Here is a 25,789-nt window from a genome sequence, read left to right as displayed (position 1 = left end):
GTATTCCACATTCCTCTGAAACTGTTCATTTTTCTCATCCTTTTTTCCTGTCTGTTTTTTTGGATTGTGTAATAGTCTCTTTTAGTCCATCATCAGATTTGCTACTTCTGTCTTTTGCTGGTTCAGAGCTGCTGTTGAGCTCTTCTTCTGAAATTTTCATTTCAGTTATTGTATTTTTCAACTCTACAGCATCACTTTGGTTCTTTTTTGTAATTTCTCTCTGTTAATATTCCTTATTTAATGTGGCATTGTTATCACACATTCCCTTACTTCTTTACTTATGGTTTCCTTTTGTCTTTGAACATGTTTATAGTGGTTACTTTGAAGCCTTTTTCTGTTAAGTTTGAAATTTGGTTGCTCTCACAATTTCTGTTGTGTGCTTTTTTTCCTGGTGTATGGGTCACACTGCCTTGTTATTTTGCATGCCATATATATATATGGGGTGGGGGAGAAAGAGATATCTATATATGTATGGGGTCCTCAGGTAGTGCTGCTGCTGCTGCTGCTAAGTCACTTCAGTCGTGTCTGACTCTGTGCAGCCCCATAGACGGCAGCCCACCAGGCTCCCTCGTCCCTGGGATTCTCCAGGCAAGAACAGTGGAGTGGGTTGCCATTTCCTTCTCCAGTGCACAAAAGTGAAAAGTGAAAAGTGAAAGTGAAGTCGCTCAGTTGTGTCCGACCCTCAGCGACCCCATGGACTGCAGCCTACCAGGCTTCTCCATCCATGGGATTTTCCAGGCAAGAGTACTGGAGTGGGGTGCCATTGCCTTCTCCATCAGGTAGTGCTAGTGGTAAAGAACCTGCCTGCCAATGTAGGAGACATAAGAAATGATGTGAGGCTTAAACAGTATTGAGTACTGCCCTGCTAGAGTTAATTGTATATAGGTTCTAGGAAAAATAAAAGATGCTGGAGGCTTAAAAAAAAAAAAGAAATGTGAGTTCAAACCCTGGGTTGATAAGATGCCTTGGAAGAAGGCACAGCAACACACTCCAGTATTCTTGCCTGGAGAATCCCATGGACAGAGGAGCCTGGCAGGCTATAGTCCATAGGGTGGCAAAGAGTCGGACACAATTGAAGCAATTTAGCATGCACACATACACATACATATACATACATGCACAATATATATGTTGTTAGTGGATTTTTTGATAGTATACTGTAGCAACTCTGGCTACAACTCCCAACTCCTCTGAGGCTTATTATTATTTATTTGTTTATTTGTTTGGTGACTAGAAAGATTATTTCAGTGGTCTATTCCTACCACCTCCTTATAATGTGAAGCCTCTGATGTTGCTTCTCAGCGGGTGCAGCCTTGGATATGCCTGCAGTCACTTTGAATGGCAGTGGTTTTGGCAGGGCTGTCTTTGATTTCTTTTCCTGGTCACACTCAGCTGTTAAGTGCTCTTAGTTGTCATTTGATTATTACTCTGTTGCTTTCAACAATGCCCTGGGGCAGAAGTTTTCTCCACAGACTGATCCAATCATATTAGAGCTCCTTTGAAAGAATAGTTCCTGAGATCAGTGTTAGAGATTTGTTCCTAATCCAAGGGGGCTCCTCCCAGCTCTCTCTTTTCCTTGTTCTCATCAGCAAATTCTTTAGCCTACAGTTTAACCTATATCTCTAATGAATCCACCCATCTCCTCTCAATTGCCTTTCACCACAATTTTCACTGTTTTTCAGAGAGCCCTTAGTATTGAACTTCTTCACATTCTGTTGCAAATAAAATAATTTCCTTTGGGGAGAGGTTAAAAACTCTCTGTTTAAACCCTGCTTCTCCCACCAGGGAAAATCTCTGAACTATGGTTCTGGAGTTGAAGGTCAGTTGATAAAGGCTTCTCTTTGACATCCCCACCTTAGTAGGCGAGCATTTGATGGAAGGGTGGCAGTACCCTTCTTGGCTTACCTCTCCCAGAGTATAATTGCTGTCTTATAAGCTAGGAAAATGGCAATCAACTCCCCAATGTCCTCCGTGGCTCTGCATCCAAGGTGAAGTCCCTGCTCCATATGTGGGACCTAGGTGGAGGTAATGGAGGAGCCTGGTGGGCTGCCGTCCATGGGGGTCGCTAAGAGTCGGACACGACTGAGCAACTTCACTTTCATGCATCAGAGAAGGAAATGGCAACCCACTCCAGTGTTCTTGCCTGGAGAATCCCAGGGACAGGGGAGCCTGGTGGGCTGCCGTCCATGGGGTTGCACAGAGTCAGACATGACTAAAGCGACTTAGCAGCCGCAGCAGCAGCAGGTGGAAGTAGGGAGGCCCACTTCTTGGCTGGATTCACCTAGAACTTAGCTTTAGCAACAGGTAACTGAAGATGGGAGGAGACATGCTGCCATCTGCTTCTCTTAAGCAGATAGCCCTCCAACTGGGAGCCTGGGGAAGAGGGAGCCTTCTGTTCTTGGCTGCACCAGTCTGGAATGGAGTTTCTGTTTTACTGATTTGAAAGTGGGGAGGAAGAGAGAAAGCAAGTGTTAATTAAAATACTACAGACTGTCACTCTTCTTCCTGAGTTTTAGTAGATCTTGAGCAAATGTTTCTTCATTTGCTGTATGCCCTAGGACCATTTCTAGAGACTTTAAATGATTGCTGTTAGAAAGTAATTTTTGCCACTTTTACTGGAGAGTGGGTCTGTGGAGCTCCTTACACTGTCAAGCCAAAAGTCCCCTCTAACTCATCAGTTTTTAAAAACAGTCTTACCCATAGTACATTCTGTACCCTGCTGTGTATTCATCCTATATAAATATAGCAGTGGTGGTTTAGTTGCTAAGTTGTATCCAACTCTTAGGCTTCTGTGTCCATAGGATTTCCCAGGCAAGAATACTGGAGTGAGTTGCGATTTCCTTCTCCGGGGGATCTTCCTAACCCAGGAATCAAATCCAGGTAATCCTGCATTGCAGGCAGTCTCCTGCATTGCAGGCTGATTTACCCACTGAGCCACCAGGGAAGCCCAAATATAGCAGAATTGATCCCAATTAAGAAGATAATCCTTTCTCTCTGGGGAAATATTTTTAGTGATCCATCTTCATCCTCCTCTCATAAGAATCCCCAGGCAGTAGTCCTTGGCTTGTTTTTGGATACTTTGGTCCTGATAGTTTTCAAGACTGGAGATGTTAGTATTTATTAGTCTTTACCATTCTGGCCAGGTACTTAGCAAGTTGCAACTTTAGATGCTACCTCTAAGGTTTGATCTGCATCATATGACCAGTGTCATGGCCTGAGGACATCAAGGAGAATTCCATGACAAGGACTAAACTATATTATTGACCTCAGAGAGATTCTATATACCTGCATGTATGCTGGGTACTAGATATATGGAAGTAAAAGGAAAGGTGAAGTTGCTGCCTAGAAGATGTTCCCCTGGTTGTGGAAATATCTGTGTAAACAGATAAGGATATAAAAAGGATAAGTGGATATTATGATGGAGTCACAGAAGAGGAAGAGTTAAGTTAGTTTTACCCATGTACAGGGTTGCTAACGTGTCATTTGAATCTGAAAAGATGATTTGGAATGATTAGCAGGAGAGTGTTTTAGCTAAGGGAATAGTATGTGCAAAGATGTGAGAACTGCCAAGAGCCTGGTACTTTCAGGGAATTGCAAGTATTTCATTATCACTGGGGATGGGAAGAAGTGACAGTTGATATGGCAAATAAGGCAGGGAGGGTCTTGCCAAGGTTGTGAAATTTCTATTTTAAATGGAGTTAAAGCTTTCAAAGTAAGAATCATTGAATAAAATAGAAAGGGACTTAGAAGGCAGTAGATTACAGTGCCTTGTCTATTGCTGATTGCTTGGCACATGGTCCTAATATATTGAAAAGCAAGCACTTAGGAACTGTCTGTCTTCTACCTCTTCTGTGTCTTCTTTACACATGAGAGATCAGCATCATTGTAATAGTAGGCTCCAGAATTGAATGTTCTTAGTATCCTTATATTCCTCTTATAGTATATTAAATGTATTAATATTTAGTGGAGCTCAGTTCATACATATGAGAGCTTATTTTGTGCCACGTACTATTCTAAGTTCTTTATGTGAATTAATCCATTTATAATACCATTTATAATACTGGCTCCAGAGAGATGCTCATTCAGTTATTTAATAACCACATACCCTGCTCTGTGCCAGGCTGTATGCCTGGAGATTGGCTTACAGAGCTGAATTATTTATTTAGGTGTTCCAGAGAATTTGCAAGGTGCTGGATAAAGAGATAAATGACAAATAAAATACAGTTTCTATATTTGAGTTGCTTAGGGGGAGTAAAAGGGGAGTAATTAAATAGCAATTATGGTATAATGGGATAAGTACTGTCACAGATGTATGACCCTGAGAACTAAGAGAACAAATAGGATAGGGCAATTAACTTGCTTGGGAGAGATCTGGAAAACTTCACAGAAGCAGAGACTTTTTCTTCAGCAGATGGAAGAGGAGATATATATTAAATGGAGCACCTTGTGTAAAAGCTTAGAAGTATAAAGGAGCATGGTTTGTTCAAGTAACCTGAAGTGGCTTGATGTATCTAGAGCAAATGTTAGCAGACTTTTTCTATAAATGGCCAGATAGTCAATATTTTAGGCTTTACTGTCCATATAGTCTCTGTCACAACGATTCAGTTCTGCCTTTGAAGCATGAAAGCAACTGTGGACAGTGCATAAATGAATGATGTCTGTATTCCAATAAAACTTTATTTAAAAAACAAGCAGCAAGATGGATTTGGCCCACGACTGTAGTTTCCCGACCCCTGGCCTGGAGTGTAGATGTCTGGTAGGGAGGGAGAATGGCTAGGAAACTGACTGAGAAGTTACTCTATGGGCCAGATTGGAACAGGCCTTGAATGTAAGCCCAAGAAGCTAGGGCTTTATCCTGGAGGTTATGGGGAGTCATGGGGTTTTAAGTAGGTATGTTGGTATAATTAGATTTATACTTTACAAATCTCCTTTTGGTGAGTATGGTAGCCGGGCTGACAGGAGTAAGACTAGATGTATAAAGGTGAGTGAGAAATGACTGCCTTCTCCCTTACTTTGAGCAATAGCTTCTGGTCTCACTGAGAACAGATACTTTATCCCGACATGTTCACGTCCTAGCAATCAGTACCAATGGTGTGCAGAGCTGTTGTAGCTAAAATGTGGGTCCTTGCTAGATATTCAAGGGGTAAACAAGAGTTGGGAAGCTTCTCAGACCTGAGGTATGTGTGTTGTGGGTTATTAACATTGTATGTATAGAGAAGTGAGAGGGCAGGTGGTGTGGTGTGGTTTGGGAAACATGGAGGGTGAGAAGTGGGGAACAAGGTGAAAAGGGGAAGGAGAAGAATTGCTTCCAGGGAAGAACCTAGGAGGCCTGCCTGATTCCGGCACCCAGTGATGTACTGCTGCTCTTCCAGCTTTACCTCTTTGAATTCTGTTCCCTGATGAAGCTGGATGGACCTATTTTGATGGGAACTCTGGAGAGATGTCTCCCTTCCTGTCTGCTCTCACCCACACCCCTTCACTACTGCTTCACTTGGGATGGGGTTGCATGCTTTGTGCCACTGCCAGGGAAATCACTTTTCTGAGCTCACAGAACTAAATATACCTAGTGACAACTGGTCCCTTGGCTCTCCAGATAGCTGCTGAGCTGCAGCTCTAGCCAGTGCTGCGTTCCCCTTGGTGAGGCAGGACTCTCACGGAGCCTCTTAGACCTTCCTGACAGAAGAGCTGCTCGTTCTGAGTCTGAGATAGTAAATCCTTGTGTGGGAGCTGAGAATTGCCTCTTTGGTTTTGTTTTTGCCTTTTTGTTGCTTTTAAACTTTGTCTTAAATTAGACTGTAGCTATTAGCTGAATGTGGGACAGTTCAGAGTGATATGGGATAATGCCTTCTTCAAGTATATTGGACATCAGAGTTCTGGTTCTATACAACATTTTCCAATGCTGTGTTTATAGCTAGGTAATTGGGACTGTCTATCAAAGGGTATACAGTTTGATAGGGGAGATAGACCCATAACAAGACTGAAGAAGGTATACACAGGGGCCGTGGGAGCACAGAAGTATCATCTTTGATCAAGAAGCCCTCATTGTCTTCCTCAGTACCCACTCCCCCACCTCTGCTGCTGCTGCTGCTGCTGCTGCTGCTGCTGCTAAGTCGCTTCAGTCGTGTCTGACTCTGTGTGACCCCATAGACGGCAGCCCACCAGGCTCCCCTGTCCCTGGGATTCTCCAGGCAAGAACACTGGAGTGGATTGCCATTTCCTTCTCCAATGCATGAGAGTGAAAAGTGAAAAGTGAAAGTGAAGTAGCTCAGACGTGTCCGACTCTTAGTGACCCCATGGACGGCAGCCCACTAGGCTCCTCTTTCCATGGGATTTTCCAGGCAAGAGTACTGGAGTGGGGTGCCATTGCCTTCTCCATCCCCCACCTCTAAGCTGCCCCAACTGTGACATCATATTGTTTGATATGGACAGTTAATTTTTTCTTAATTTTAAGTAAAATTTAAACAAAAGCATCTTTATAAAATTTTGCATTATAATATTAATTTTTAATGAGCAATCTACATAAAAACAATGTGCTTGCTATACAAGCAGTCTTATGACAAGTCCCTTAGCCACCACCCTCCCTTCCCATCAAACTGCAGCCTTAAGCCTCTCCTAAATAAAATTCTAGAGTTGTCACTGGAGTTCAGTGTTCTTAGAACTTTAGGTTGTTTTTTTAAAGAGAGTTGGACTTTTTGGGTGAAATTTGACTTTTTAAGTATAGTTTCGATTTATAAAATGCTATGTGGGCTATTAAAAGACATGTGCAAAGGCATTTTATGACTTCTGCAAACATGACTTATTTAATCCTTACCGCACTCAAGTGAGAGGGATAATTAGCCCTCATTTTGAGAGGAAAACAGGGTCAGAGATGCTGAGTCGCTTGTCCCAAAGTCACACAGGAAATGGTCTGTTTGCTTTATATTTACAGTACGCTCCCTTCCTTTCCTTAAGGCTTGATGGGTGCAGCCCCACTTCTTTGTTCTCTAAAGAGGTTCCACTCAGCATCTGGCCCTTCCTCTAGGTATAGCTTCCATCAGCCTACATTCGTCACTTGACCCCCCTCTTCTTGCACAGCTCCTCTGTGTCCACTTGGCATCAGGTGAAGTAACTAAAAAACTAGGGGCTAGAATAACCTAAAGTCTCAATCACTCCCTTGTCTGATTCCTGGGCTGGAAGACTCAGACATCTGGGCCTGCTCAGGCATCGCTAGTTCTCTGTAGTCTCTGCAAATGACCTCTCCAGAATGGCAGATTCAGGGTGGCCAGGCTTCTTACATGTTGGCTCAGTGCTCCCAAGGCATGTGTCCCGAAAGGGAGTGAGCCAGGTGGAATCTGTACTGCCTTTTCTAACCTAGCCTGGGAAATCATTCGACATCATTGCTGCCACATTCTGTTTTTCAGAAGATGAGTCACTAATGTCAGTCTGTGTTCAAGGGGGGAGTTCAGCTTTTGTGGGAGGATTGTCAAAGACTTGGGGACATATTTTAAAATCTTCACAGCAAGTAATTTAATCTCTTTAAACTTAATGTTTTGAGGCAAAATTTGGGGGCAAATTGTGTTCATGTAGGGTATTACTGTTCTCTTTTGTAAAATAGGTATGATATAATCCATTGGTTGTGAAGATTAAATGAGAAAATAGAAGCTCTTAGAATGCTGCTTAGTGTATAAATAAGCACTCAAAAAGTTGTTAATTCCTCTTCCTTTGTCCATGAATGAAAAATATGAGGAAGGAATTTCTTATATTTTTTTCTTGAGTGAAACATGTAACAAAGAAGAAAAGGCAGTCTGGTTGGCAAGTAGGACATATTCCCATGGAAGGACACGTAGATGATGTGATACACTTGTACATCTGGCAGATGGGATATGCTGGGACCTGTGATGAGATCTTAGTGGGGTGGTGCCCAGGGGTCTCTTGTGACTTGTGTGCTTTTCCCTTGCAGTTCCTGAGGGAAGACCTCAATTACCATGACCCAACAGTGAAACACAGCACCTTCCATGGTGAGGATAAGCTCATCAGCGTGGAGGACCTGTGGAAGGCATGGAAGTCTTCAGAAGGTAATTAATAGCTTGGTTGTCAGTGCTAGTTCCTGGAAGGTTTAGAGAAGAGAGAAGAAGATGGGTAGCAGTTTGGCTTTAAAAGGACATGAGTAAAAATGCTTAGTAAAGAGCAAACTACTGAAATGGTTCTACGTCCAGTCACTCAAAAGAGACTGTATCAAGACTGAATAACACTGAGTAGAGTCACTCTGTTGAGAATGGGGAAAGATGCTCCAAAGAGAGTTGGGTTTGTTCTTTAGCAGAATTCTTATTGAAAACCATCCTATTTCCCTACCCCTATCTTCACCAGCTCCCACATCCCCCAGAGGAATCCCCAGCTTTGGCTGCTTCATCTCCAGAGACAGGGAGCCTGCTGGCTTTTTGAAGCAGCCCTTTTCTTCTGAAGATCCCCACTTGGTCCTGGCTCTGCTGAGTCCTGGATGATTCAAAGGTTGGGTCAAAGTACAGTTAAGACTCCCTCTTGTCTTCTCTTCCAGGTAAAACAGACCTAGTTAGAAGAAAGCATTTCCCCCCCCATCCTACTCTTCATCTTGGTCTCCTTCTTGTAGATACTTTCATTAATGTCTTTCTTAGATCATGGCTCCTGGAGCTGGATGCAGACCCGCAGGTGTAGTTTGATTAGCACAGAGATGCCCTGTGTGTCTGTTCATGCAGTCTGATTAGCTGCTGGTATCTTCAGCAGTCATGTCACTCTGCAGACTCATGCTGAACTTGTTAAAGCTTTAGAACTTTAGATCCTTTTCTTGTGTAAGACTGCTAAACTATGACTCTGTGCTCAGTCTCTCAGTCATGTCTGACTCTTTGTGACCCCTTGGACTGTAGCTCGCCAGGCTCCTCTGTCCATGGAATTTTCCAAGCAAGAATACTGGAGTGGGTTGCTATGCCCTCCTCCAGGGGATCTTCCTGACCCAGGAATTGAACTGGAATCTCTTACATCTCCTTTATTGGCAGGTGGCTTCTTTACTCCTGGGCCACTTGGGAAACCCCGCTAAACTAAGAGTACCTTTTCTTGGGGGAGGGGTTGTTTTTCCTAGAGCATTTGCTTCAGAATTCCAAATGAAAGGGCATGTCTAACTGTGTGAGACTTGACAGGGAAGGGAAAAAAAGTGCTTTAGCCTCCTTTCCATTTGTGTCTGTGGCTAGAGTGTCCTTTGATATTGAACAAGAATGGAAGCAATCTTTCCCTTGGCTCTCTGAGGGTAGGTCTTGATGCTAAGAAGAATTAAACGTAAATGACCACCAATGTCCCTGGTTTTTCAGATGAGGAACCTTAGGCCTAGATTTATAAAGTTATTTGTTCATTGTATTTAGTAAATAGTGGAGCCAGGACTTAGACCTGGATCTTCTGCTCTCTAGGCCATTGTTTTTCCATACCACTTTGGTTGAGAGCACTGATCTGGCTGTAGAGAAGATCAGTTTTGGTAGGAATGAGGCAGTTTCTATTTTTGTTTAAATTCTTACCTAGGATTATGGAATTTCAGTTCTTGAAGGGATCATCTATAATGTAGATGGAAAACAGTAGATTTAAACAGTAAGACCTAGATGCTAATCCTGATTGTAGGATGGACAGGCTGATACTTCCTGTTAACTCTATTTTTTTTTTTTTTTTTGGGTTGGGGACATCATCTCCCACTGTTTTGTTATTAGGATTTTTTTTTTTTTTCAGTTTTTACAGGAGATATGTTTTTCTTTTTTTTAATTTTTTTTTTTTTAATTTTAAAATCTTTAATTCTTACATGTGTTCCCAAACATGAACCCCCCTCCCACCTCCATCCCCATAACATCTCTGTGGGTCATCCCCATGCACCAGCCCCAAGCATGCTGTTAACTCTATTTTTAAAAAAATCAGTTTAGAAGAATCATAACTTAGCTATATACATAGCTTACTGGAAGTCATTAGAAGTTGAGTTCCTTGGGGTACTTTTGTTTAATAGCTCCTGAGCAAGTCAGGCTGTCTACTGACGAGAGATCAAGCACAGAAATGATCTTTGGAATGATACCAGCACCACCAGGAAAAATCTTCTAACACTATCATTTAATTTTAGTTTTCTTCTTTTCTGTAATAACTTCAGGCCATGGCGCCTGGGTTTTAAGAGTGGGTGTCATAAGTAAGAACTTAGAATGAAGGATGGCAGGGAGAACATTCCTGGCCTTCTCTAAAAGCCACAGAGAAGAACTGGGAAGGGAAAGTGACCAAGAGAGTGCAGCAGCAGAGGGACCAAATCATAATATTAAAAAACAGCTCAAGGCAATTTTCTGGTAAGAACTTTTCTTCTGAACTTAGCAACTAATTGGAACACTTCCAAACATGTTCTAAATGACAGGAAGATGGAAGACGATGAAGTGAGTTTTTAAGAGTTGGTACCCATCACTGATGAGCAGAGAAAAACATTTCATTGCAGTGATGTTGCTCATAGCTAAGCTAGAAATGATACATACAGACAATTTTTGGATTTTCTCACCATGTGTCATTCCTGATGGTTTGACAAACTAACAGTGAGAATCTTATGTACAATTTCTCCAAACAATTTGTTTCATTATTCCAAGTTAAAGCTCCTAATTTCTCTGGAGTTACAATTTCCAGGGCTACAGAAAGCATGTGCTATTCTGGCACTGGCTCAAACTTGCTGGCCTGGGTTTTGCTAGATGATGTAGTTATCAGCAGTGGTCATTTCTATTCAGAACATTAGCTGACTAATGTCACTACCATCTATGTGATTAGTGTTGTTAACATTTTCTGACTAATGTTGGAGCCAGTCTTTTCTCTGTTATTTAGATTTAAGCCAAAAAGCCTGATAATTTCTACATTAGCCAGCTCTGAACTTTAATAATAAAAACAATAGCAACTAAAAACCTGATATTTAACATGTGCTAGGACTGAAGCAACTTAGCAGCAGCAGCAGCAGGCAATGTTCTGAGTGCTTTACGTATATTAACTCATTTATTTCTTACAAAAAGCTTATGAAGTACACTTATTACAATTGTCTCCATTTACAGATGAGGAAGATGAAGCAGAGAGAGTCATTAAGTGAAATAATGTAATGCAGTTTTGTTACTCACTGTCCAGGGTTAGTGCAGACTTCATAAGAAAAGGGCACAGTACCTAAGAAGACTACTCTCACTTCAGACACCAAACTATTAATAGTTGTAAGCTTTAGGTATTTCCAGACCACCTGTGCTCTGACTAACTGGCTACAAAAGCAGGGGTTTCCACAATCCCCTCAGGTTTAATAATTTACTAAATAACTGTCAGGATTCAGGGAAGTGGTATGCCTATGATTATAATTTTATTATAAAGGATAAAAATTAGGACCAGCAAAAGAAAGACAGACACCCATATGGCAAGGTCTTATAGGGTCCTGAATGTGGAGCTTCTGTGCCCTCTCCCCATGGAATCAGAACATATCACCCTCCTGGCACATGAGTCATAATGCAGCCATGAAGCTCAGCTAAGCTTCATTGTCCAGAGTTTTTATTGGGCTCTCCTAGAATATAAGCATGATTGATTGACACACATGATTGAATTCAATCTCCAGCTCCCTGTTCCTCCCCAAAGGTTGGGCTGATATCACTTGGCTCAAAGTCCCAATCCTCTAGTCACATGGTTGATCTTTCTGGTGACCAGCCCCCATCCAGAGTTCTCTTATTAGCATGAACTCAAGTGTGATCCAGAGCCCACCACAAATAACAGAGATACTCCTATCATCAAGGGAATTGACCTTAAGATAAAAAACAACCAAATTCTTTATTATACACAATTAAGTCATTAAGTAAGGGAGGGCTGAACTGGTAGGGCTGAGGAAGAGTTGAGAACAAGGGCAACTCCAGGAATCCCAGCAGCCAGGACTGGGGAATTGGCCTCTTCTAACTGGTAACTCTCATATGACTCAGCTATATTCTTTTTTCATCTCTAAGTGTCTTTGTTCAAGAGTCAGATATGGTGGAGGGAGAATCAGACTGGCATAGTTTGGATCACAGACTTATGCATGATAGTCATAGTGAGAGAGTATGTGTGTGGGTCGGGGGGAGCGGTGCTGGAGAGTGCTGTAAATTCGAATCCCTTTAAGATCCTTGAGGTAAGGGGAAGGGCAGTTCTTTAATGGAAGAGAAGCTGAGTGAATTTTGTTGCATCTTTGAGAAAAAGAATTGTTGCTTGTTTGCTTGAGCCAGTGAAAACAGTAACTATGCCCTTTGTAGTGAGGGGAGGCATTGACCCAAGAGAATTACCTTCTGAAGCGTGGCTTTCATTCTTTAAACAAAGTGTGCTGTTTTACTATTTCTTCTCCCCTTTCCTGAACATGAGGTTTAAAAAGATGTTATCTGTTGAACAAATCATATTTCATAATAATTTCTTTACCCATTTTTATGGCTCAAAAGCACCTTAACTATCAACTTTGATTCTAACTAAGGAATATGATTCCAGATAAAAGCAAAAGAACTTGGTATTCTAGTATCACTCAGAACTTTGTCTTGAGAGGATGTTTGTTTTCTACTAGGCTTTTGGAAATAAGAAAATAAGCTGACTGTCTTCCTGTTCTATCTGTGCTGTTCATTGTAGGACAAGATTTTTTACAGAAACAGTAGAGCAATATTGGAGAACCAGAAGGGTTTCAGGAAGAAAACTCAGCAGAACTGGCCTCTCTGTTGACATAACACAGGGGACCAGGTGGCATTAGAATTTAGCATAAACCATTTCAGAAGTCAGATCAATATAAAAGAGCAGACATCCCCTTTTTGCTTTTACATAAACCCAACAAGAGATCTATTTATTCTGTTCTTTTAGCTATTCAAGTCATTTAGTTAAATTCCTCAACCATTAGTTGTTTGTTGCTGCATTTTTTGGGGAAAAAAGATACACTTGGCTTTTTCTTTGTCTTACATTCTTTCAGGTATAAATATAAAATGACTGTGATAAGTGTTAAATCACTGCATCAGTGCTGGTTGTATTTTGTTATCTAAAAAAAACTGAACAAACCACAGTAATTTTCTATTTATATTAATAGCCACTTGAGGGTAAAAATGTCCTACTTGTAACCCCATTTAATAAAGGAAACTGAGCATCTCTCACCTGTTTCTGTTCCCAAGTCCAGAGGATTCTACCTCTTTAATATATTTTATGTGCATTTCCTATGATACTGTTTTGGCTCAACTACCTCTTCTGAAGGAGATTTATTGAGTTGTAATTAACAATAAAATAAGGTATAGTTAAAGGGTACAGTTTTCAAAGTTTTGACTCATGTATACAACTGTGAAACCATCACCACAATCAAGATAGTGAATATATTCATCACCCTTACAATTTTTCTCACAGTCCTTTGTGATCTTTCCTTTCCTACCTCTCAGACAACTACTGATCTTCTTTCAGTCACTATAGGCTTGTTTGCATTTTATAGAATTTTCCACACATGGAGTCATATAATAGGTATTTAAATATGTACTTCTTTCACTTAGCGTAGTTGTTTTGAGATTCATTCATGTTGTTGAATATATAAATACTTTATTTATTTTTATTGCTAAATAGTATAACAGTCCATTTTCTAAATATCCCACAATTTATTTATTCATTCACCTACTGATAGACATTTGAGTTATATCCAGTTTTCAGTTCTTATAAATAAAGCTTCTGTGAACATTCACATACACGTTTTTCTATGGACGTATATTTTCTTTTCTCTTAGGTAAGTATCTAGGAGTGAAATGGCTAGATCATTTGGTAGGTATATATTTTTAAAAAACTGTCAGATTGTCTTCAAAGTAGTTGTATCATTATACATTCCCACCAGTAGTGTATGACTTGCAGTTCTTCCACATCCTTGCTAGCACTTGGTATGATCAGTCTTTCTTTTTTCTTTTTTTTTAATATTTGTTTATTTGGCTGTGCTGGGTCTTAGTTGCGGCACGTGGAATCTTCAATTGTAGCATGCGAACTCTTAGCGGCGGCATGTGGGATCTAGTTCCTTGACCAGGGATTGAACCCTGGGCCCCCCACCATAAGAGCTTGGAGTCTTAGCCTCTGGACCACCAGGGAAGTTCCTGGTCAGTCTTTTAAATTTTAGCTATTCTAACAGTATAGTGTTGTCTCCATAGTGATTATATTTTGCATTTTCCTGATGATTAATGATATTGGGCATCTTTTTATGTCCTAAAGTTGCTATTCACATATCTTCTTTGGTGAATTATCTGTCCAAATTGTATGTCTCTATTTTAATTGGCTTGTGGGTTTTTTTTTTTATTGTTGAGATTTAAGAGTCCTTTATATATTCTGGATATAAATCCTTTATGAAAAAAAATCCTTTATAAGATGTATGCTTTGTAAAGATTTTCTCTAGTCTATGGTTTGTCTTATCATCCTCTTAACAGTATCTTTTAAAGAGCAGAAAGTTTTACTTTTTCTGAACTTCAGTTTATCAGTTAGTTCTTACATGGATCATGCTTTTGGTGTCATTCGTAAGAAATTTTTGCTTAACCCACACTTATGCAAGCATTTTCTACTATATTTCTTTCTAGAAGTTTTATAGTTTTAGGTTTTACATTTAGGCTTATGATCTGTTTTATATTAATTTTTGTATATGGTGTTAAGTATGGATTTTAGTTATTTTTATGCTTATGGATGTCCTAGTTGTTCTAGAACCATTTGTTGAAAATTCTGTCTGTTCTCCACTGTGCGTTGCCTTGCACTTTTGGTATAAAATCAGTTGTCCATATAAGTGTGGGTTTACTTATGGACTCTGTTCTGTCTACTGATCTATTTGTCTTTATGTCAGTACCATGGTATTTTGATTACAATAGTCTTATAGTAATTCTTTCAGTCAGATAGGTGTTAGCCCTCCAGCTTTGTTTTTCTTTTTCAAAATTGTTTTGGCTGTTTGTCCACAATTCAGCTTGTCAATTTCTAAAAAAAAAAAAAAAATCCCTATGGGATTTTATCTGTAGATCAGTTTGTAAGAGCTGACATCTTAACATTTAGTTTTCTGACCTATGGACAGAGTATATTGCTACATTTGTTTAGGAGGTACATTTTCTCTCAGTATGTTTTTAAAAATTAATTAATTAATTTGGTTGTGCTGGGTCTTAGTTGTGGCATGTGGGATCTAGTTCCCTGACCAAGGATTGAATCCAGGCCCCCTATATTGGGAGCTCAGAATCTTAGCCACTAGACCACCAGGGAAGTCCCTCTCAGGATCAGTTTTCAGGATACAAATCTTTCATATCTTTTGTTGGATTTATTTCTAAGTATTTCACAGGTTTTGGTTGTATTGTGACTAGTATTTTTTAAATTGTGGTAAAATATACATAACATAAATTTTACTATTGTGTGTGTGTATGCTCAGTCATTCAGTCATGTCTGACTCTTTGCGACCCCTTAGACTGTAGCTTCCCAGGCTCCTCTGTCCATGAAATTTTCCAGGCAAGAATACTGGAATGGGTTGCCATTTCCTACTCCAGGGGATCTTCCCAACCCAGGGATCAAACCCCTGTCTCTTGTGTCTCCTTCACTGGCAGGCAGATTCTTTACCACTGTGCCACTTGGCCACCCCAAATTTTACTATTAAAAATTTAATTGTTAAAAATTTAATTTTTGATTGTTACTTTATAAGAAAAACATAATTGATTTTATATATTGATCTTGTACTCTGCAGTCTTGTTAAACTCACTTACTAGTAGGATACCATCAGATTTTCAAATTAGATAGTTGTGTCTGCTAGTAAAGAAAGTTTAATTTTTTTCTTTTCCAACCTGGATTGCCCTGGTTAGTATCTCCAGTACTGTGCTGAAGAGAAGCAGTAAGAGCAGACATCTTCATCTTATTTCTCATATTAAAGGGAAAACATTTAGTCTTTCACCATTAAATATAACATTAAATATAATGCTGTGTCTGACTCTTGGGACCCCATGGACTGTAGCCTGCCAGGCTCCTCTGTCCATGGGATTTTCCAGGCAAGAATACTGGAGTGGGTTGCTGTTTCCTTTTCCAGGGGATCTTCCCGACCCAAGAATCGAACCTGGGTCTCCTGCATTGCAGGCAGATACTTGACCAACTGAGCTACAAAGGAAGCCTTCAAATGTAACATTAGCTGTTGTTCTTTGGTTGGTTGGTTGGTTGTTTTTGTTTGTTTTCTATAAAAACCTTTTGTCAGATCAAGAAAGCTACCTTCTATTCCTAGTTTGCTGAGAACTTTGATCAGGAATGGATGTTGGATTTTCTTTTTAAATTTTCTTTATTTTACTTTTGGTTGTTCTGGGTCTTGGTTGCTGAATAGGCTTTTCTCTAGTTGTGAGTGGACCCTACTGTCTGGTTGTGGCTCGTGGGCTTCTCATTGCGATGGATTCTCTTGTTGAGGAACATGGCTCTAGGGCTTGAGGGCTTCAGTAGTTGTGACACATGGGCTCAGTGGCTGTGGCTCCCATGCCTCAGAGCACAGGCTCAGTGGCTGTGGCTCCCATGCTCCCGAGCACAGGCTCAGTGGCCATGGCTCCCATGCTCCAGAGCACAGGCTCAGTGGCTGTGGCTTCAGAGCACAGGCTCAGTGGCTGTGGCTCCAGAGCACAGGCTCAGTGGCTGTGGCTCCCATGCTCCCGAGCACAGGCTCAGTGGCTGTGGCTCCAGAGCACAGGCTCAGTGGCCGTGGCTCCCACCCTCCCGAGCACAGGCTCAGTGGCCGTGGCTCCCACGCTCCAGAGCACAGGCCCAGTGGCCGTGGCTCCCACGTTCCAGAGCACAGGCTCAGTGGCTGTGGCTCCCACGCTCCAGAGCACAGGCTCAGTGGCTGTGGCTCCCGAGCACAGGCTCAGTGGCTGTGGCTCCCATGCTCCAGAGCACAGGCTCAGTGGCCGTGGCTCCCACGCTCCAGAGCACAGGCTCAATAGCTGTGGCTCCGAGCACAGGCTCAGTAGCTGTGGCGCATGGGCTTAGTTGCCCCGCAGCCTGTGAAATCTTCCCGAATCAGGGTTGGAACCCACGTCTCCTACATTGGCAGGGAAATTCTTTACCATTGAGCCACCAAGGAAGTCCTGGATGTTGGATTTTATCTCAGGAGGAAGGTGAGGTGGTCTGGTATTCCCATCTCTTTAAGAATTTCTCACAGTTTGTGATTCACACAGTCAAAGATTTTAGCATAGTCAATGAAGCAGAAAAGTAGATATTTTTCTGGAATTGTCTTGCTTTTTCTATGATCCAGTGGATGTTGGCAATTTGATCTCTGGTTCCTCTGCCTTTTCTAAATCCAACTTGTACATCTGGAAGTTCTTGGTTACCTGCCTTTTTTATTTCCCCACCAGAATGCCTGAGGGCATTATCTTACATGATTCCATATTTTTTAGAAAAATATATGTATTTGGCTGCTTTGGGTCTTTGTCATGACACACGGGAGTTTGTTGTGCCATGTGAGGTGTTTAGTTGTGGTGCACAGATTCTCTAGTTGTGGCACATGGGGTCAGTAGTTGTGGTGTGCAGGCTTAGTTGTTCTGTGACATGTGGGATCTTACTTCCCTGACCAGGGATGAAACCTGAATGCCTTGCATTCCAAAGCAGATTGTTAACCATTGGACCACCAGGGAAGTCCCTAAATGATTCCATTCCCTAAAGATATGATTCCATATTTTAACACACAGCACTGGAGCTGGCCCAGAGCAGGGATGTAGAAGAGAGGAGTCTGCCTTTGTGTGATCTTATATAAGTTATTTGACTCATTCAACATTCCAAACTTTAGGTTCCTTTAATATTCTGCAGCCATGCTGCTAGTGTTTCTCTAATCTGGTCTCTGCTAGCCAGGTAGCTTCCTTTTGGATGGTGTTCACTAGTATGTTCTTTTGGACTCTGGCAGAGATGATTTTTGCCAGGTAGCCTAGTGGGTCTATCACATGAGTCCTAGGTGAAAGGGCCAGGTTCTTTTTGCAATAATGGTTTAAGGCTTGGTATTGATACCATGTTAGAAAACTGTGGTATCTGCCTCATTCTAGGCTCAGATGGCAAACTGCTAGTGAGAGCCAGAAGGAAACCACTTAGAGAAAAATCACAAGTCTAGGCTACAAACTGTCTTTAGGGAGGGCCCCTTTGGTGAGATTCTGTAGGTGTCTTGGAATGCTGTCTCCTGAGTAGCCAGATAAGAATCTAGGCTTTGTGATGCCTTTTCTGACTCACTCTGGCAGTTACTCCTTCCTCTGTGCTCCCACATCATCCCATACATCGCTCTTACCTAGCACTTGTCACGTATTCATTTAATTTCCTGTATGTCTCCTTCTCTAGAAAAGAGCCCTTGATGATGGAGATCATTCAGACTGATCGCTGTATCTTGTAGCCAACCAGGGATCTATTAGAGTAGAAGCCAGTGAAAGCTTAGTGAATGAATGAATGAATGGTGATAATAATAGCTAATTTTTTTAAGCACTTACTGTATGCTAGGAACTTCTCATATCTTCACTACACTCTTATGATGTAGGAACTCTGATTCTCACCATTTTATAGGTGACAGAATGAGGCTGAAAAAAGTTACGTAACTTGTCCATGACCTTACATCTAGTCAGTAGCAGATCTCAAATTCAATCCAAATCACTTGGTTCCAGAGTCCAAATCCTTAACCATGGTGCTAGAGTTGACCAAAAGGTTGACCAAAGACTGACCAAAGGCTAACTGAGTGACTAAGTAAGTGACTAACAGTTGTGTGAAAGAGAGGCAGAGAAGGTACTGGTAACCCTTCTGCCAGACATAGTTCTTCTAGGTTGTGAGTTTGAAACTAGAGGTGAGTGAGGGCTCTATCTGGAGGCACCACTGGTCCATCAGGGGAAAAAACACTATGATTCAGGAGCCCATTTCTTACTGCTTATTCTTTCTCTGACAAGAAAAAGGCTTGGCCAAGGCCAGAGATCTGTTCTGGAATATCCCTGGAGGTGTTGCTATAGCTCATGTGCTAGGGAGTAATACTTACTCTTCCATCTGGCTGAAATGCCCTTCCCTCAAGCATCTACATGGCTCAAAGACCAGTGGTTTCCAACTGCACAAGACAATCAGCTGGGGTCAACAGGAGAATATAATAGTGTGTATTTATATTACATTTATTTTTATCTCATTCTTTAAGTTTTATATATTTTTACAATATACCTAATGTCAGAATTGGAAAAGGAAATGGCAACCCACTCCAGTGTTCTTGCCTGGAGAATCCCAGGGATGGGGGAGCCTAGTGGGCTTCCATCTATGGGGTCACCCAGAGTCAGACACAACTGAAAGCGACTTAGCAGCAGCAGCAATGTCAGTATATATATCTAATTTATAAATATATATTCATATATGGTAATGTGTGCTTGAATTTTTTACATGCAGATTATGTCATTAAAAATGTTGGAGACTACAAAGTTAGTCACCTTGTGCATCTCTTTTATGAAGGACTATGTGTTGCTGAAAACTCCAGGGGTTGGCCTTCTCTGATTCTGTGCAATATTGTTTGTCATTTTGACCAGATATGTAGTCTTTGATGTCTTTAGGAGCCAAATGGACAGATGCTTAAGGGGATGAGAGAATCATGACTTTAGAAGACTATCTCTTGCTTGCATGTCCTCCTGGGATTTGGTCATGTGAATCACTTGGCATCTCTCTCGGTACTAAGATCTCCTGGCCAAATTCTGTCTCCCCTTACTGATAGCCACAGCTCTCTGTACTTGGTGTTGCCTTCTTCCTCACTTTGGGCCAGGGATTCTTCCCATTTTCTTTTTTGGAATGAGAAAGCAGAACAAGCTTTTTAGCTTTTAGGCACTTGAACCTTAGGAACAAGGTCATGACACCCCGCCTTGACTGAGCGGTGGGATATCATGCTGGGACACAGGGCTGCTCTCTGACAAGGACACAGCTCACTCTGGCTTACTTTGTTCAGACTGCAGTGATTCTGAGTGGGCAACACCGTAGCCAAGCCTTACCTAGGTAGGGCATCTGCCAGATAACAGAATAATATGTGGGCGCATAGCCCCCAAAACAACTGAGATTTGTCCTAACATGTTGGAGTCTTTGTCCTTTTCCACAAAGCTTAGCTCTGTAGAGACTGACTGTCCTCATTGGAGGTCTCCTTATAGACCGTCTGCTATGTGTTTGGAGCAGTGGTTCTCAGCTGGGGGCAGTTTTGTTCCCCAGAGTACATTTGGCAGTATCTCGAGACAGTTTTGATTGTTATGATTGGCAGCATGCTACTGGCATCTGGTGGGTAGATGCCAGGGTTGTCGTACAGTGCATAGGGCAGCCCCCTACAACAAAGAATTAACCTGTCCAAAAGGTCAGAGCTGCAGAGACTTGAGAAACCCTAGCCCAGAGTGACTCCTGCTTGTCTCCACTGCAGTGTAGGGCACAAGCAGAGGAGTTCCTGCCTGCCAAGGGTCTATGCTCAGGCCTGTATCAGGGTGTCTTCCCTGTAGACAAAAGACTCTTGTGGCACTGCTGGCTGTGGACCTTTCAAGCAACAAGACATGACGTGGCCTTTCTACTCCATACGTCATGCTGGGTGAGGCCAAGCTCCTTTGACAATACAGGCAGGAATGTGTTCCCTGCACTTTGCAGGTTGACACTTGTCTGTCCACCTTACATCTTGTGCCATTCTGCTTGGTCTTCATTACCTAACACTCTGGATGATAGCAAGTGATCATGTTTACAGTGTATGTGGAGATATATTCATTTTCAGGAATAAAAGGCCAATCCATTGTACTTTCGTCAACACATTTTAATGCCTGTTCTGTCATCCCTCCTTTCCTAAGCCCTATGATTTGCGCATATCTCTCGGAAATTAATCTCTCTCTTCCCTCCAATGTATTCTAGTCTGGAAATTAGAAATTCAACCAGGCAATGACTAAGCGGTCTCCACCTAAGCCTCCAGGACCTTGTTTTCTAGGATGCAGCTGAGTGCACTAGATCTGCCTCATTTCCTCTCGCAGAACCTTTCCTGTGCCTCTGCGAATGGTCTAAGCTACCTCCAAAGCCTCTTGGCTTTAGAACTTTTCTCCTGAGCCCCAGCGGTTTTTTGGGGACATAGAGAGATTAGAGTATTTTGTCTTCCACTGTTTTGTTCTTTCTAAGTGTCTGCTTTATACCATGTGCTGGGCTCCACTATGGGGGAGGAGAAGGATAAAGGGGCAGGGCCCAGACTTGTAACTTCTCTAGTTTATATAGAGTGGCAGAAGCAATCTAAGATCTGAGGTGTGCCTACCAGAGGAATACCAGTAGCATCATTGACTCAGTAGACATGAGTTTGAGCAAACTCTGGGAGACAGTGAAAGACAGGGAAGCCTGCAATGCTGCAGTCCATGTGGTCACAAAGAGTCTGACATGACTGAGTGACTGAACAACAACAATCAGAGGAAGGCTGATTTTTGGTCACGTGTTTCAGAAGTTAACCTCCACCTGAGCTGTAGGTTTGTCTGGGAAGATTGTTGTTGCTGTTTGGTGGCACACATTCAGAACATTTCTGGAATGCCTCATTTAGGATAGTTATTTTTTGAGTAAATTCTTATTAATGCCACTGTATAAAAAGCACTATTTTAGAGACAAAGGGGGTGAGCAAAACAGAAAAGGACATGGTCCCTGCCTTCAATTTCTCCTGACCATTAAGGGGAAATTAGAAAGCCTTCTCATGCAAGACAGTTTTGGGGAAAGATACAGATCTTAAAAGAGGATGGTAATAAATCTCACCATTTCATTCTGTTTCAAAACTTTTTTGGCTTCTTGCTGCTCACAGCAGTAGTTTTCAAACTTGAGGAATGTACAAATTCCTTTTAAGGCAAATCATTTATCTTGGGCCTGCAAACCTGGTTTTATTTAATAGCATTCAAATATGTACAAACACAAAATAAAATTTAAGTTGCTATATAAAATTTGTGTACAAATATAAGCAAAAAAAACCCCACGCTGATACTTTAAATAAAAGCGCATTTCAAATCCAATAAAATGACACATTTTTGCCGAAACCCGACTGCTCCCACCCGAGGCTCTTTAAGTTCAGCATGGCTGTATTACTGGGTGCTGTATGGTGACTCAGTCCTCCCACTATTTTTCTCTATTCAAGCTCCTATGAAACTTTGTTTTATATAATGCATCATGATTTCACTCGACCTTTTCTTGGCTTGAACATATTCCTTGTACATTAAGTCCCCTCCTATTTCTTTAATGTTGATTCCTGACAAAACATGGAGATAAATTTGTTATCTCTGTGGCTAAATACCACCCAACTATTAAAAATATTTTTAAACTATTATTTTTATGGTTTCCATTAAAAAAAATAATAGTCTTATAATATTGAGGAAATGATTAGGTACAGTGGTCCACATATGCTAATGATGTGATCTGCCATATTATGAATGATCATTTAGTAATTGTTTCAGTTAGAATTGACTCCTGTTGTGAGAGAAAATCTTTTCAACCTGATATAAGCAAAAGGGGAAATTTATTTTGCTTATAGAACTGAAAAATATATGAATAGGGCTATCTATAGGTATGATTTCATTCAGAGCTTAAGTGATGTCATCTGGATCCATCTGTTGCCTCAGATTTGTATCAGGCTTTCCTGCAGCATCAGGGAGAATATATGTATGTGTGTGTGTGTGTATAAATAACCTCCATGTATATTCTTATATAAATTAAAGAATGTTATATACATATGATGTTTATGACATAATGGCCAGGGGAAGTCATGAAGCCAGACTGCTTGAGTTCAGTATTTACCAGTTCCTGGCTGGATAATTTTGGGAAAGTTACATAACCTTTTTGTGCCTCAGTTTCTTCATCTGTAAAATAGGGGTAAAATGGTATATATCCTTTACATAGTTGTAAAAAAGATTAGTGAGCTCATATATGTGAAGTGCTTAGCACAGTTCCTGTTATAAAGTAAGTTTATGTAAATGATGGATTCTATTAGTATCATTTTATTATTATTATAAAAATATATAATATAATATGAAGTGAAATGATGTGAAGTTGCTCAGTCATGTCCTACTCTTTGTGACCCCATGGACTATAGCCTTCCAGGCTCCTCTCTCCATGGGATTTTCCAGGCAAGGATGGCATGGGTTGCCATTTCCTTCTCCAGGGGATCTTCCCAACCCAGGGATCGAACCCGGGTCTCCCGCATCGTAGGCAGATGCTTTTACCGTCTGAGCCACCAGGGAAGTCATGATAGAGTAATTCAGGATTATTTTATCCCAGATACACCAGGATAGTACAAGAAAAAATCCATTCCCTATCAGTTCAGTTTAGTTCACTTGCTCAGTTGTGTCCAGCTCTTTGTGACCCCATTGGTTGCACCACACCAGGCTTCCCTGTCCATCACTAGCTCCTGGAGCTTGCTCAAACTCATGTCCATTGAGTCGATGATGCCATCCAACCATCTCGTCCACAGTCGTCCCCTTCTCCTCCAGCCTTCAATCTTTCCCAACATCAGGGTCTTTTCCAGTGAGTCAGTTCTTCACATCATGTGGCCAAAGTATTGGAGCTTCAGCTTCAGCATCAGTCCTTCCAGTGAATATTCAGGGTGGATTTCCTTTGGGATTGACTGATTTGATCTTCTTGCAGACCAAGGGACTCTGAAGAGTCTTCTCCAACACCACAGTTCAAAAGCATGAATTCTTCAGCACTCAGCTTTCTTAATGGTCCAATTCTCACATCCATGCATGATTACTGGAAAAACTATAGGTTTTACTAGACAGACCTTTGTTGTCAAAGTAATGTCTCTGCTTTTTAATATGCTGTCTAGATTGGTCATTGGTCATAGCTTTTCTTCCAAGGAACAAGCGTATTTTAATTTCATGGCTGCAGTCACCGTCAGCAGAGATTTTGGAGCCCAAGAAAACAAAAAGTACTGTATGTATTCCTTTCATAGTTAGGATTTTATGGGAGAAAACACGTAGATGTGGCGAGTGTTAAGGTTACTGTGACTGTGACAGTAAGTTGCATTCTGGAATCATGGCTTTACTTATCTCTTCCTGCAGTATACAACTGGACCGTGGATGAGGTGGTGCAGTGGCTGATCACGTATGTGGAGCTGCCTCAGTATGAGGAGACCTTCCGGAAGCTGCAGCTCAGTGGCCATGCCATGCCAAGGTCAGGAGGAGGGTGGGTTTTCTCACTTGGGGTGTAGGGAATGGGCTGGGGTTGGCCTGCCTTCAGTTTGCTCTCACGTGTTAAGTGAAGTTTCACTCCTTTCAGGGCAGAATTTGTAGACTTCTTTTCTCACATTTATTGTGTAGTTGCTATAAAGCATAATGGGCACTTCACATCTATTCTCTTATTTAATATTTCTATCAATCCTGAGAAGAGTACTAATGGCTGCCATTTATTGAGTACTTAGTACATGCCAGGCACTCTACTCAACACTTTATATACAGTATCATTTAATTCTTACATCAGTCCTGTAAGGTAGATATTATTGTGTCTAGGTGATAAACCTGGCTAAGTAACTTTTCCAAGGTCACATGGCTCGTTAGAGGCAAAACTGTGATTTGAACCTAGATCTGGGTAGACTTCAAAGCCTGTGCTGCTTCTCTTTTCTTCAGCTGGCTCCCCCCAGCAGCTGTTTCTTTCATTGTCTGGGGCACTGGGGCCCTGGGGTTCCTTTAACGTCCCCTAAATTACCCATATACAGTTTATCTACTCTTAAAAAATGGTACAGAGATGGGGGCCAACTAGCATTGGCCCCAGCCTCCTCTCTGGAATGAATGTTCCAACAACTGCTGTGTCCTAACTCTGCCTCTCTTATAGATACAGTATGCTAGGACTTGGGGTGGTGTGGGGAGGGGCTAGAGCTGCTTGGACTTCTTGTTATGTCACCTAGTGCCGTATGTCATCCAGTGATTAATCCATTTACTTATTCATTCAATCAATATTTACTGGGTACCTGTTCTGTGCCAAGCACTTGTGCTGGGTGCTGGGAATAAAGATGGCAACAAGTTGCCCTTCCCCTCAAAGGGCTTACTGTTTGGTAAGTGCTCATTATGTATACTCTGTCATCTTATTATGTAGGTGCATCTGTTTATGAGCTTCAGCAAAGGAAAAAGGGGAAGGTGAAGCTGTTGGAATGTCCACACATTGCAGCCTCCAGCCATAGAGCTACCGGGCAGTGCTGTCCAGGCTAAGCTGAGCCGGCTGGTCCCTCTTCTGCTGCCCACAGCCTCTTCTTCATGGCTTCTCCCTACTCTAGAGAGAGTAATAATCTTAATGTTTGTACATCCCTTTATAGAGTTTCTTTCCTACCTGTTATTTCAGTTGATTCCCACTATTCTGGGAGGAAGGAATTATCCCAACTTTTGGGCAAGCAAACTGAATTTCAAATATTTTATGATTTATCAAAGCCAGTAAGTTGCAGAGCTGCCCTGTTTTCTTCACTGCATCTTCCTCTTGCCCCATGTAGTTGAAAATAGGGATCCTGGAAATACTCAGTGTAGTTCTATTTAACAACACTTTACCAAGCATACCCTGTGCCGTGCTCTCTCCTGGGCCCTGAGGACAAAGAAACACATTAGACCTCACATTGGCCTTGAGGAACTCCATGTTTAGTGGAAGAGACAGACAATTAAACAGATTGAAACAATTAAACCATGAAGCTCCAGGATTTAGGTTCTTTCTCATGGAAATAGCAGTATTACCTTGTGGATCCCTGACCCATTCCATCTTGAAGAATGGCAATGGCTTGGATTAAACTGGAAAACATAGATGAGGAATCAGTTCTCAGGTAGTGAGCTCACTTGGCCATTCTGTGACTAGGATTAGA

General features: G+C 41.6%; 1 protein-coding gene across 8 annotated transcripts in view; it reads left to right on the top strand.

The window, feature by feature from the left end:
• STIM1 (stromal interaction molecule 1) overlaps positions 1-25,789 on the top strand; it is a 198,358-nt gene that overhangs the window by 135,565 nt on the left and 37,004 nt on the right. For 7 of the 8 annotated variants that reach the window (XM_068989190.1, XM_068989187.1, XM_068989188.1 and 4 more), the window contains 2 exons: positions 7,940-8,054; positions 24,012-24,123. In XM_068989190.1, the coding sequence (XP_068845291.1) occupies positions 7,940-8,054; positions 24,012-24,123 (227 nt within the window). The remainder of the gene's footprint in view (positions 1-7,939; positions 8,055-24,011; positions 24,124-25,789) is intronic. The other variant, XM_068989191.1, reaches the window with a different exon arrangement.

Source organism: Capricornis sumatraensis, chromosome 16 (genome assembly GCF_032405125.1).
Source record: "Capricornis sumatraensis isolate serow.1 chromosome 16, serow.2, whole genome shotgun sequence".
Classification (NCBI taxonomy): domain Eukaryota; kingdom Metazoa; phylum Chordata; class Mammalia; order Artiodactyla; family Bovidae; genus Capricornis; species Capricornis sumatraensis.
The sequence above is the reverse complement of the archived record's forward strand: the minus strand, read 5'-3'. Positions and strand labels throughout refer to the sequence as shown.